General features: G+C 42.0%; 2 protein-coding genes across 7 annotated transcripts in view; one reads left to right on the top strand and one right to left on the bottom strand.

Moving 5' to 3' along the window:
- LOC307192695 (serine protease 45-like) overlaps positions 1-8,842 on the top strand; it is a 60,614-nt gene extending 51,772 nt beyond the window's left edge. For 5 of the 6 annotated variants that reach the window (XM_079933943.1, XM_079933947.1, XM_079933944.1 and 2 more), the window contains 4 exons: positions 222-248; positions 5,161-5,308; positions 5,817-6,091; positions 6,959-8,842. In XM_079933943.1, coding sequence (XP_079790069.1) covers positions 222-248; positions 5,161-5,308; positions 5,817-6,091; positions 6,959-7,167 — 659 coding nt within the window. In that variant the 3' untranslated portion in view covers positions 7,168-8,842. Of the gene's footprint in view, positions 1-221; positions 249-3,774; positions 5,309-5,816; positions 6,092-6,958 lie in introns of those variants that run through there. The other variant, XM_079933942.1, reaches the window with a different exon arrangement.
- On the bottom strand, positions 1,577-3,650 carry LOC307192728 (Purkinje cell protein 4-like protein 1). The gene has a single exon (XM_079934010.1). It carries the CDS (start codon positions 2,510-2,512, stop codon positions 2,300-2,302), a length of 213 nt encoding a protein of 70 aa, XP_079790136.1. The 5' UTR covers positions 2,513-3,650; the 3' UTR covers positions 1,577-2,299.
- Positions 8,843-13,461: the final 4,619 nt, after the last annotated feature.

The raw sequence follows: 13,461 nt of genomic DNA, 5'->3' as shown, positions 1-13,461 counted from the left end.
CTCTTCAAGGGCAAATACAGGATGTATCTGTCGGATACACCTCTGTACACCCCTGTGCCCTGCCCCCAGCCCCCTGGCCTTGGGCTCCAGGCTGGGAACAGAGTGGGAGGTGGGGAAATATTTGGTGAATGAATGAATTAACTAATTAATGAAGAATGCACCTCTTCACTGTCATCCTGTTACAACCTCTTACTTCATCTCTGTCCCCCTTTCTCCTCCAGGTTACAAAGGAGACAACACCAAACCAGGTGGGTAAGGTGAGCCCCTGCTTCAAGAAAACCTTGGATCCTGGGAGGGTATGTTCTGAAGAGGGTCACAGAGATAATGTTTCTGGGTCTATAGGAAGCAGAAATTCAGTCTAAGTGGCCTGCCTTCTAAAGAACAGCCTGTGCTGTTCAGGACGTACAGACTCAACAGTGCACATTAAAAGAGTATTTGGGCCTCCTGTGGGAATGCAGAACCTCTTAAAGTTGAACCCAGGCTGCATCCCATCAGGGAACATGTCCAGGAGGCTGATGCAGATCCTTTTCCACATAGAAACATTTTGAGCTCTAAACTGTTCATTTGCAAATGGAGCCTCTTGGGCCCTGTGGCAGTGTCTTCTGGGGTCTTCCTGTCATTTTCCTTAGACCTCAGGGGTGGAGGGTTGGGTTGCTCCTGCTTGTTCGCGGGCTTCCTTTGTCACAGGTGCACCCTAATTTGTTATGGATTGTTTGGTTAAGTTAGTTATTTCTGCTTGTGTCCATGCCCCACCCCTATTCCCCCTCTTCACCCTTCTCCCAGCCTTTCTTGTGTATTTGATGTGTATCTTTCTGTTTGTGTGTGTTTTTGTAAAAATACATATTGTGGTTTTGTGTGCATGTATTTCTAACTTATGCAAATAGCATGTTCTCTAGATCTCTTTCTGTTTCCTCCTCTTTTCATTCAGTCCCATTTAAAAAAACATTTTATTTGGAAATAATTTTAAACTTACAAAAAAGAATGCAAAAATAGTACAAGGAACATGCACACACACAAAATTTTTTTCAGAATCAGTTGAGGGTAACATACAGCATGGCTCTTTAAATACTCTGGTGTGTGTTTTCTAAGAATATTCTCTTAGATAACCACAGTACAAGTTATCAGTTTCAAAAATTTACATTGATAGCATATTTTAATCTATTGCCCATATTGCAGTTGAGTCAGCCCTCTGCATTCCTACCAGCAGTTTGTGAAGGTGTATATATTGCTACAGACCTCCCACCCCTTGGCATGATCCAGCTTTTACATTTTTTGCCTATCTAATAGACAAAAAAATGACTTCTTAGTTTTTTGGGTTTTTTTCCCACTTGAGGATTTTGTTTATTGCTTTCATAATTATTAAACATGCTAAAATCACATAGAGTGGCTGTTCCACTTCTGCTCTGACTCCACAGTGGGGCAGCTGAGAGCTACAAGGGTCACTTGGTTTTTGTGGCCTCTGAGGGTGGCTAGGCATGAGGGGTTAGAGGTAGGCAGGTTAACAAAGCCCCAAGAATCCTTCATATAGTACACCTTTACCAGCAGTAACTTGTGTCCTTAGAGATCTCCTCCTCCTTCACTTTTCTTTTCTTCCCAAATCAACTGGCGATTTCCTTCCCAAATCTTCCCATTTCCCTGCCTGTGGCCCCTTGAACCTCTTCCACTTCTGCCCCTTACGGTTCTAGACTAGACGATGAAGGAAACTTTTCCTCGTCTCTACCAGTCACAGTCGGCCTTCCTTGGAACTAATCTACTGAGCATGCACTAACATGGGAGCAGTTTGATTTAGGTCTGCCCAGGGGAAAGGGAGGCTCCAGTCCCCACTGTGGCTTAGCTCATAGGAGGGAAGTTGAGGTCCTGATGAGAAGGATGTGAAGGTAAAAAATGCTACCTGAAGTGTGAATGTTGTAACCAGTGGAACAGGGCATATGCCCCACCCTCGGGCACCCTACTCTGAAGGCTTTTCCCTCATTCCCACATTGTTAGGGGTCCCTCTCTCAACCTCAAATCCTCTTGCTCTTCAACCTCATAGGGCAGGCACAGGTACTGATCAAGGAGCTGTATCCCAAGGAGAAAATGTTTCACCCTTAAGCAAGTGGCTGCCTGTTGAATTCTTCATCTTCCCTGTGTTCCTTGTGCCTCTGCAGCTGTGATGGCGTGAGGGGCCAGAGAAAATAATGTATAAGTGTTGAACTTGCCTCAATGAGAAGCTTGAGGGACAAAGAGACAAAGATACATGGGAGTCAGAGCTGTGGAGAAGGGGAAGGAAGGGAGCAAGGTGAAGGGTAAGGCTGGTTATTCAGGAACTGGGATCCTTTTTCTTTTTCTGGAATCGCTGGAACTTGCCCTGAATAGCAAGGGCAGCCTTCTCTGTTTCTGGTGCTGTCAGATCAATGTCAATCTCCTCCTCCTCCTCAGCCTTCTCGGCATTGCCAGCTCTCCCCTTTTCCTCTGGGCCAGCTGCCTGGTTGGTTGCTGGGGATGTTTTGGTGTTAAGCTCCTTCCAGGGCATTTATCAGCATTCAGATGATGTGTTGTCCTTCCACTTGAGCTTTAGATCCCATTCCCCTTTTCTCCTCCTCAGGAATCTTCACAATCAATTCTCTTGACTTGCTTATAAATAAAACGTCTTCCTTTTTCACTCAGTATGATAATCTCCAGATTCATCCATGTTGCTGCAAATGGCATTATTTCATTCTTTTTAATGGCTGAGTAATATTCCATTGTATATATGTACCACATCTTTATCCATTCATCTGTCGATGGACATTTAGGTTGCTTCCATGACTTGGCTATTGTAAACAGCGCTGGTTTCAGGACTTAATGAAGCTCAGGTTCTTGATGTCTCATTGCAGAAAGAATTCAGTGAGAGACAAAGTGATAGGTAAGAAGTGGATTTATTTAGAGAGAAACACATTCCCCAGACAGAGTGTGGGCCATCTCAGAAGGTGAGAAAAGGCCGACTTCTTAGTTTAACTGACATTTTTCTCATTACTAATGAGTTTGAGCATGTCTCAATGTGCTGTTGGCTTCTTGAGTTTCCTCTTCTAATAAACTGACTGCTTTATCCTTTGCATATTGTCTATTCTTTTTTCTTGTTGATTTCCTGGAGTTCCTTGTATATTCCTAATAAAAGTCTTGTACTGATTTTAGATATTGCAAATATTACCTCCTCATCTGTCATCTGACGGTTAACTTTGTTCCTGGGGTCAAAAATCCTTGATTTTGATGTAATCAAGTTAATCAGTTTAATGCTTTATGGATTGTGGTTTGAGGTTTTATTTAAAGAGTCCTTTCCCACCCCATGCCACATGGTTGGCTGTTAACTTTATGGTTTTACCTTTCACGTTGAGGTCTTCAAGTACTACTAGAGAGGAATCCAGTTTTGTTTTTCTTATTTCTTTTATAGTGAGCGAGTTTTCCCAGCACCATCTACTCAACAATCCATCCTTTACTCACTGATTGTGGTGGCTCCTTTATTTACATTAAGTTCCTGTATTCTCTGAAACAATCTCAAGCTCTCTATTCCTTTTTTTTTTGGTCCACTTGTCTGTCCTTGTCAATACCACACTGTTTTTGTCACTATGGCTTTGATGTGTGCCTTAATATCTGCTAGGACAAGTATCCCTTCTTTGCTTTGTCAAAGATGGAACTATTTATGGACCTTTGTTTTTCTATTTCAATTTTAGAGTAAGTTTATCAAATTTCTTAAAAATTCTAACTGGGTAAGTGACTTTATAGATTAATTTTAGGAAGAATTACACCTGAAATATTTAGTTATTCTATTTAAAAGCAATAGATCTTTCTCCATTTATGCCAGTCATTTTCAGTGTCCTTCATTAGAGTTTAAAATGTATTACTGCAAAAATCTTGCTTAGTGTTGGATACTTTAATTCCAGGATATTTTATAATTTTTAGCTATAAACTGTATCTTATTTTGAATATAGTTGTGCTATACTCAGGTTGGTTGGCATAGAGAAATATTATTGATTTCAAAAGTCAGTTACTGAAGTATTATATACATACACAAAAAAAGTGCACAAATTATGTGTCCAGCTCAAGAAATTATCACACAGTGAACGCACCTGTGCAGTCTCCACCGAGGTCAGAAAGTAGAGCAGTACCAGCACCCAGAAGCTCTCTTATGTCCTCCCAGTTACTTCCTTTGTCCTCCTCCCACAAAGTATCATTATTCCTGGCTTCAGAAAGTATAAATTTTTGGCCTGTTTCTTAATGTTATATGATGTTTGCTGTAGGTTTGTGGCATATAACTTGTATAAATAAGTATTTTCTTTCTGTTCCCAGTTTACTAAGAGTGTTCTGTTTTTTAGTCGTAAATCTGTGTTGATTTTTTCAAATACCTTTTTCTGTGTCTATTGAGAAAAGCACAGTTCTTTTAGAGAAAAATAACTGTTTATGTGGGGAATACACAGAGACTGCTTCCATTGTGGGACCACCCTTGTACCCCAGGACAATCTCTACATGATCACGGTGCATAATTTTAAAAAATATAATATTGGCTAATATTTTATTTACAATTTCTGCATCTGTGTCCATATTCATGCAGTCATACAACTTGATTGTTGGAACTACTTGCAAACTGATAGTGTGTCAGCTGTTACACAGAGTGGGAGGCCTCTGTTGGCTCCATGCTGGGACTTTTTCTTGAATGGTCTGTGTAAAGACTTCTGACCTAGAAGTCTGGAGCTTTTCTTGACTCTGAGTAGTGTGGGGACAGAGGCCTTTTGCATCTAAGGGATGCAGAAAGCTTTATAGCCTTTCAGGAACGTGGCCTAGGGACTTACCCTGACACAAGAAAATACATTTCCTGTCCTGGGGCTCCTTCTATGCTTCTCCCTTGTTTTGAGGTTCTGTGCTGCTTGCTCCCTGTGTGTCTCAGTATCTCTCTCCTCCTCCTGTCATGTCTCTGTGTTTCTGTCTTGATGCTTTTTATCTCTGTCATTGTCACTTTCTGTCAGCTCAGTGCCTTTGGGCAGGCCACTGCTCTTCTCTCACCTTCGGTCTCCCCTTCTTTGAAATGGAAGCAAGCCCCCGAGCTTACAGCCTCATGCAAATTACCCTGGAGGGCATCTTGGTCACAGTCATTCTTATCCTCCTCTATGCGGCCACTGTATCTCCCTGTCACGCTTGTTCCTGAAGCTTGTGGCAAACCCTGGTGGCCGAAGAATTTGGACGTGACACGCCATTGGCCCTGGGAGGTGAGCCTCCGAGTGGAAAATGAGCATGTGTGTGGAGGAGCCCTCATTGATCTCGACTGGGTACTGACTGCTGCCCACTGCATCCAAGGGTGAGTGTGGCCCACGGAGACCCAGGGCTGCAGCGGGCCCAGCCTAGACTCCTCATTTCCTCTATGAAACAACGTGGCAGTGGGGGACGTGGGGCGGAGTGGGAAGGGATGTCCAGAACAGGGAAGAGTCATGCTCATGATCTTACAGAGGCCGGGGACTGAGCTTGGGCAGGAGCCCCAAGCAACAAAGACTATATCCTAACCAGGGCAACTGCATGCACCCCGTATACACCCCACCCCTCACACACATTAGAACACGCGTGCATGCTAATAGCTGCACACTCAAATCCACAGCACATAGACCAGGCCACTTGAATCAGCTTGACTGATGAATGAGGAGGCAGTCATATCTCGGACTCCAAGGGCCCCCTGGGTAGATGAGCAGGATGGAGTGAGCCGGGCAAATCAGGCAGGACTTCTGCTAAGGGGAGCGTCCTTGGCGGAGGTAGGAGCATAGTGTTGCTTGAGAACCTGACATCTACCAGGTGGGGCTCTGTGTCTCCTGTAGCACAAAAGAGTATTCAGTGATTCTCGACACCTTCAAGCTGAAGCCCACGGACTCCACGAGGGCCCTCTTGATCCCTGTGAGGGACCTCATTACGCACCCCAAGTACTGGGGCCAGAACTTCATCGCGGGTGATGTTGCCCTCCTCCAGCTTCACACTCCTGTCGTCGTCAGCAAGTACGTGCAGCCCATCTGCCTCCCGGAGCCCAACTACAACCTGAAGGTTGGGACGCAGTGCTGGGTGACTGGCTGGGGCCAGGTTAAACAGTGCTTCTCAGGTGAGGAGGATGGGGTCGGGGTGACATGTGGTACCCCAGAGGGTACACTCCTTTCCTCTGGGGCCTCTCCTGATGAGCCCCCTCATGGTGCCTCTCAGGAAGCTTGTGGCCGTTACCTCTGGCCCCTGGTTCTTTGGATGTGTTAGGATTGCTCCTCACATGGGAACTGTTGCCATGGTTTACACCATTGCATGTGCTATGGGCACTTCATTTAGTCCTAGGAAAACCTGATCATTTGCCTCTTACGGAAGCTCAGAGTCAGGGATTCATAAATTCACTCACTCACTGATTTGTTCATCTGAGAAACTTCGATGTTCAGGCATCTGCCACACGCCAAACCCTTGTCACTGGTAATGCATGCCCTGCCTCTAGGGAACTCATAACTGAGTATGGGTGGAAGCACAGATTAACAAGGAAAGAGGCAAAGACTTTGTCAGGTGATCTTGAGAGCAAGTCGGGAGGGATCTGGAATGAGCTCTGGCAGAGAGTCTGCCTGAGATGCCTGAAGGAAGAGTGAATGTCAATCAGGTGGCAGAGGGCACAGCCAGTATAGAGTTCAGAGGCTGGAGAGAAGCAGCATGGGGGTGGGCTCTCAATTTCTGAGTGGTTGCATTGAAACTTGGATTGTAGCCTGCTTGGTTCAGGAGCAAAAGATTCCCAGAGAAAGGGATCCTGAAATAGAGCCTTAGAGGGCAAGGTGCTTGCCCAACATGGTCCACACCACAGGGGGAAGGGCCAAGTGAAGGAGGGCATGGAGGTGTGAAGGGGTGTGGCTGAGTCCTGAGGATGGAGGTGACAAGACCCTGGGAATAGGCAGGGCTGAGTAGAGTGAGGAGTCAGTTCTCACCCCACTGGACTCCTCCACAGCCAACTCCACACTGACCCCAGCGTTGCGGGAGGCCGAGGTGTTTATCATGGACAACAAGATTTGTGACCGGATTTACCGCAAGAAGTCCCTCATCCCCCGCGTTGTCCCCCTTGTCCTGGGGGACATGATCTGTGCCACCAATTATGGAGAAAACTTGTGCTATGTGAGTTTCTGGGAGGTTCTGGCAGCTCTCCTTCGGTTGGGATGACCCCAGGTGGGGGGCATTTCCCCAGGGGGAGGTTTGCTTGGCCTCCCTCTTTGTCATCATCATCAGGTAGTGCTCTGCTCTCATCTGCCTTCCCCGTGACTTTGATTTTGCCTGATATTCTGGGATGGGATCCCCAACTGAGGAGTGAAGGAGGACTCCAGGTAGTGAGATCCTCAAGGAATGAAAGAAGCTTCCAAGCAGAACTCAGAGGGTGGGCATTCTGGGTCCCCCAATCCCTTGGGTCCCAGCTGGGTCCAGAGCCTCCATCACTCCTCTCTCTTTGCCTAGGGGGGACCCTGGGGGTCCGTTGGCTTGTGAAGTCGAGGATACATGGATTCTTGCTGGGGTGTTGTCCTGGGAAAAGGCCTGAGCCCAAGTACATAATCCAGGAGTGTATACCCGTATCACCAAATACAGCAAATGGATCAAGAAGCAAATAAGCAATGGGGTTCTCTCAGTCCTCTGCACCTCCTCCTGGCTCCTACTCCTGTCCTGGCTGCTGCAGCCCCAGATGGGCCCCTGATCTCCCTTCTCCTTTCTTCTCTGTGCTTTGCCTTTGCCAAATGGGGCCAGATCAAGGTTAGATCAAGGTCATGGGTCTGTAATCAACAAAGATCAAGGTGGGAAAAGAGTGGCCCCTGGGAGACTGGGTCCTGCTTTGACCTCCTAGTGGGGAGGATGTGGTGGATGACTAGGCTTTGAGTGACCAGGAGAAGGAAATTGTGGCCTAGAAGGGCTTTGGAATTGGGGACCAGGATAGCAGGGATTATATCTGTGCAAACATGAGCTGGCTCTGTTCTCTTTTCTGGGTGGCCCCCGGGTGTTGGGGGTTGGTGCGTGGGTAAGGCCTCCTGGAATTAATTCTGCCAGCAGGCTCTTCAGAGTGGGGACTGATGGTTTTTGCTATATCACTTGTGCTGGGGCTTTGGGAAAGGGCCTGGGCCTGAGGCATCAGTTTCCTCAACTGGAAATTGGGCATGCTGTAAGAGAGCAGTTGAGACATGCACTGTAGGTGACAGTAGGAAGGACCCACATATCGTGCTCCAAAATCAGCTTTCTTTTTTTTTTAAAAATGGCATTAAAAAAAAAAACTGATTATAAAAGTTCCCCTCCTACATTTTTTTTTTTTTTTTTTTTTTTTTTTGCGGTACATGGGCCTCTCACTGTTGTGGCCTCTCCCGTCGCGGAGCACAGGCTCCGGACGCACAGGCTCAGCGGCCATGGCTCACGGGCCCAGCCGCTCTGTGGCATATGGGATCTTCCCGGACCGGGGCACGAACCCGTGTCCCCTGCATCGGCAGGCGGACTCTCAACCACTGCACCACCAGGGAAACCCCCCCCTACATTTTTTAAAAATTAAAAACAATTAAAAGCGATGTCTGAATTTTTGTTGTGATTTACCAAAAAAATTCAGAAATACATGTAAAGATTCTCCCTTGCTCATTCACCCCCACCACCAATGCTGCTCCCCTCCCCAGAAGTAATCATTGTTGGCATCCTTAAATAAAATATCTTTATGGTTTTTTAAATAAATAGAATCTTATATATGTATTATTAATAACCTACATTAAAAAAAACTATATGCCTTGAATACCTATGTCAGTACCTAGAGCTATTCATAATTTTACATTATTGCATGTGTACCGTGTGGATGTAATGTATGTTATTTAACCAGCACCAGGTTTTAGGCTGTTTCTGACTTGTCGGCATTGTGACAGTGCTGCCATGAGCATATTCCTGCGTGCTCGGGGGTGGGGTGGGGGAGAGCACAGTCTGAAGCATTTCTGCAGCGGTCTTCCTAGGAGTGGATTCAGGGGAGGACCATCAGAGTAGACACAAATTTAGTAATTTTGGATGAATATAATTTACTCCTCCCAAAAGCTGAACCAGTATACATTCACACCTACCGTATACAAGAATGAACGCTTCTCCTTTTTGCTTAAAATGGGTATTATTAATCTTCAAAAATTTTGCCCATCCAGTGGTAGAAAGTTATATCATTGCTGTTTTAATTTGCATTTTCTTGATTGGAAAAATGTCTTTTCATGTGTTTATTGAAAAAAAGGTTTACCTTTTCACTAGTAAATCCTCCGTTCATATGCTTATTTTAGAAATTAGGTTGTTTATCTTTTTCTCATGGAAGGTCTTTATCTTTTCTGAATATTAAGCTTTTGTCAATTATTTTACAAATATTTTCTCCAGTTGTTGTCACTTATCTTTTACAAATATGTGGAATATATGGGTAATTTTCCTGTAAAGACTTTAAAAATTATTATTGAATGAAGTCAGTCAGTGTTTACTTTCTTTATGGATTTTGTGGCTTGCTTAACTTGGCCTTCTCCATCTCCAGATTATAAAACTATCTTCACATATTTCTTTTAATATTTTGATAAATTTATTTTTTATGTGTAACTGTAATCCTTTTGAAATTTCTGTTATATATAGTGTGAGTCAGGCGCTAACTCTGTTTTCAACTGGAGAACCAACTTGGTTGACATTATTTCTTATAGAGTCCATCCTTTCCTGCTGATTTGAATGTCCACATTTATAATAATGAAATCCTAATATATTTGTGGGTGTGGTTTTGAAACCTTTATTATTTCCCACTAATCTGTTTGTCTGTCCCTGGGCTAGTGCTGTACTGTTTCAATCAGCTTCATGTTATGTTTTGTTAAATGGTAGCAAAAGCTCTCCTCTTCTTTAAAAAAAAAAAATTGCCTAATCTACAAAGTTTGCCTTCCATATAAACTTTAGAATCAGTTTGTCGGTTTTCATTAAAAATGTTATTGGTATTTTAACTGAAATTAAATACACAGAATAATTTGGGGAGAACCGTCATTTTTACAGTGTTGAGTTCCTAACCAGGAATATGGTATATGTCTCTATTCATTCAGCTCTTCTATTCATGGATGTCTGGAAAACCATTGAGTTTGTTTCTAAGTAGTTTACAGATTTTGATTATGTCTGTTATTGGTGGTATCTTTTCCCATTACACTTTTTCTAATTCTGCATATTAGGTATTTTAAAGCTGTTGATGGATTTAAAAAAAAACAGTGATCTTGATTCCTGGTCATCTTGCAAAACTGTGTATTAAATTCAGTAGTTTTTCAGTTGATTCTCTTGGCTTATTTTGGGGTAATCACATCACCTAAAATGGTGACAGCTCCCTCTTGTCCTTTTTGAAAGTCACACCATTTATTTCTTTGCTATCTCATTGCTGGAGACTCCAGCACAATATGAAATAGTAGCAATAATGGTGAGGGTACATGTACTGACCCTGACTTCATTCTTTCATTCATTCCCCAGATACTTGGAATTTCCTCTGTGTCAGGCACTGTTTTGGGCCCAGGTGACACAGTTGTGAACTGTTAAGATGATTATTCTTATTTAATTTGTTTACTTAGTGAAACACATGACTAGATCTCCAGTAGATTTCTTAGGTAAATCCTGTAATACACTCTGGATTAAATTTCTTCCGTTTTGTTTAGAATTTTTGTTCCAATATTGGATTGGCCTACAATTTTCCTTTCTGTTCCACCCTTGGTGCCATTGCTATGCTAGCATCTTAAAACATGTTGAGGAGCTTTCTAGTCTTTTCCTGTGCCCTAGAGCAGTTTATATAACACCAGCATTATCTGTTCCTTACGTTTGGTAGATTGTGCACATAAAACTTATTGGGCCTGATGCCTTTTTTAGGTGACAAATCTTTGACTATTTAAAAAAAAAACTTTCATAGTTATTGGCTTAGTTGGGTTTCCCACCTCTTTTTGCATTAATTTTAGTAAAATAAATCAATTTAGCTTAGATTTTAAAATTTTTAACTGATACGTAAAATTTGAACCTATGGCTCCTTTCCTATTTTTAATATTATTTACATGTGTACTCTTTCACGTTTCCTAATTATTAAAGATTAAAATTGCCAAATTTTTGTCTATTTCATAGGTATTTTCCAAAAAAACACCTGATGTACTGTTATTGGTTAGCTTTATGGTATCCATCCTTCCCTCATATTACTACAGGTCCTAGTCATTAGTCCACACTGTCTGCCATGTTGCTCATCATCTTCAGGAAGAAGCTGTCACACTCCCAGCTCCCAAGTGGGTGGCTCATTGGCTTGATCTAATTAGCATAGTCCAGTGCCCGGCCACCTGACCCCAGTTAGGTTATCCCAATAAGCATAAGGTATGGTTAGAGGAGAGAAATGCATACTGTCTCTCTTTTTTTTAAAATTTTTATTTATTTATTTATTTTTGGCTGCGTTTGGTCCTCGTTGCACGAGGGCTTTCTCTAGTTGTGGTGAGCGGGGGCTACTCTTCCTTGTGGTGTGCGGGCTTCTCATTGCGGTGGCTTCTCTTGTTGCAGAGCGTGAACTCTAGGCATACAGGCTCAGTAGCTGTGGCACACGGGCTTAGTTGCTCCGCGGCATGTGGGAATCTTCCCGGACCAGGGCTCGAACCCGTGTCCCCTGCATTGGCAGGCGGATTCTTAACCACTGCACCACCAGGGAAGTCCCCATACTGTCTCTCTTAATGTGGATGAGGAGGCAGAAGGATGCTGGCAACCATTTTTCAATAAGGGGATCAACTCAGAATGAAGCCACCATCACTGAAGAGAGGAGACAGAAATTTTAAGCCTGTTTGAGTGGAAGTTTCTCTTACTTGTCAACTCCTAAATGGTACAAACTACCTTTTGATTTTAGTGATCAAATATGCTTCTTTTTGTTTATTTTATTTCATGAAAGTTCTTTTAGCTTTAGTAATTCAATCTTCTCCTTTGGGGAGATTTACTTTATTGTTCTTTTTCTAACTTCTTGAGTAGTATGCTTAGTTCATTATTATAGACTTTTTTCATTTCTAATATTTTCACTAATTCCATAAAATTTCCTGTGAGTCTCACTTTGGCCGTATTTCACAGGATTTTATATGTACTGACCTCATTGCCATTCATTCTATATTGTTTTTTATTTCACACTGTATTTCTTACTTAACCCAAGAGTACTATATGGGTGTTATTTAATCTTCTGACGGATAGTTTGGGGGAGGGACAGGGGCTTCTCCTTTTTCTCTATTAAAAATTATATCAATATGGATTTAATTATTTCCACATTCTGGAATGTGTTGAGGTTTTCTTTGTGCCTAGTATTTGGTCAGTTTTATTGAATATTTCATGTGCGTTTGAAGTAAAAGTGTGTGTTTTGAAACAGAGTTCTAGCTAGAACTGACTGGATCAGGCTTGTTGATTGTGTTATTCAAATCCTCTAACACTTCAAATATTTTATATCTATAAATCTGTTGATTCCTGAACGGTTTATCATGAGAATTCAGAGTTTGTCTATTTCTTCCTGCAGTTCTAACAATTCTTGCTTCATGTTTGAAAGCTGTGTTGTTAGGAGTGCAAGGTTCATGCCTGCTGTACCATCTTGATGGGTTATACCCTATCAGTGTAAAATATGCCCGTTGTCCTATTTAATATTATTTCTTTTTACAAAGATCCAGATCGTAGAGTTCATTCCTAACTCTGCTGTAATAATTGGTTAGGGTATAATTTTATATTTTGTACATGTTTCTTACAGATTTTCCTTGGGGTTATTTTGTACCTTTTACAGTTTCTTGCTTTGAACATTTAATTCATTTATTTTCATTCTTTGTTATTCGATAATAAATACCTTTAAGGTTATAGATTTGCCTTGACCACACTCAAAAAGTTTTTTTAATGCATTGCTCTAATTATTAGTATTTTCTAAATAGTTTACAGAATGTTTTTATTTCCTTGAAATAAGTTAACCAACTTTATTTTTAAAATTTTCAAGTCATTTGTTTTATTTCACTTACTCATTCTTATTAAATCTTTGTTTCATTGCATCATCGTAAAATATGTGGCCTAAACTAGTTCCACTTATAGGGAAATTATTGTGGTTTTCTTAGTAGTCTAGTGTGCAGTTGATTTTTATAGATGTTCAATCCCTCAAAGATAGACAAAGCTGGAGAAGACTCTCCCACTGCAAGTGAAGTTTTTCCATTTCTCGTGTATCACTGTTTGATGTTGTTACTGATGACCAGCTTTAATGTTACATAGTCATTATAATTTTTATCTTTTTTCAACAGAAAGTAATTTTATTTTTCTGTTTAAAGCTTTTGTTCTGAATTACATCTCTAGAGATTAATATTGTCATTTCTATTTTTGCTTACATATACTTAATATAATTTTGCCCATCTTTTACTTTCAACTGCTTCATATCACTTTGTTTTAGGTGAGTCTCTATTGAGTAGCATGTGAGTAGATTTTTTTCTACCC

Source organism: Stenella coeruleoalba (genome assembly GCF_951394435.1).
Source record: "Stenella coeruleoalba genome assembly, chromosome: 10".
Lineage (NCBI taxonomy): Eukaryota > Metazoa > Chordata > Mammalia > Artiodactyla > Delphinidae > Stenella > Stenella coeruleoalba.
This window is presented reverse-complemented; position numbering and strand designations above follow the sequence as displayed.

What these genes read in the sequence shown, in the direction of transcription:
- LOC307192728 (XM_079934010.1), bottom strand. Translation starts at nt 2,512, where the DNA reads ATGCCCTGGAAGGAGCTTAACACCAAAACATCCCCAGCAACCAACCAG.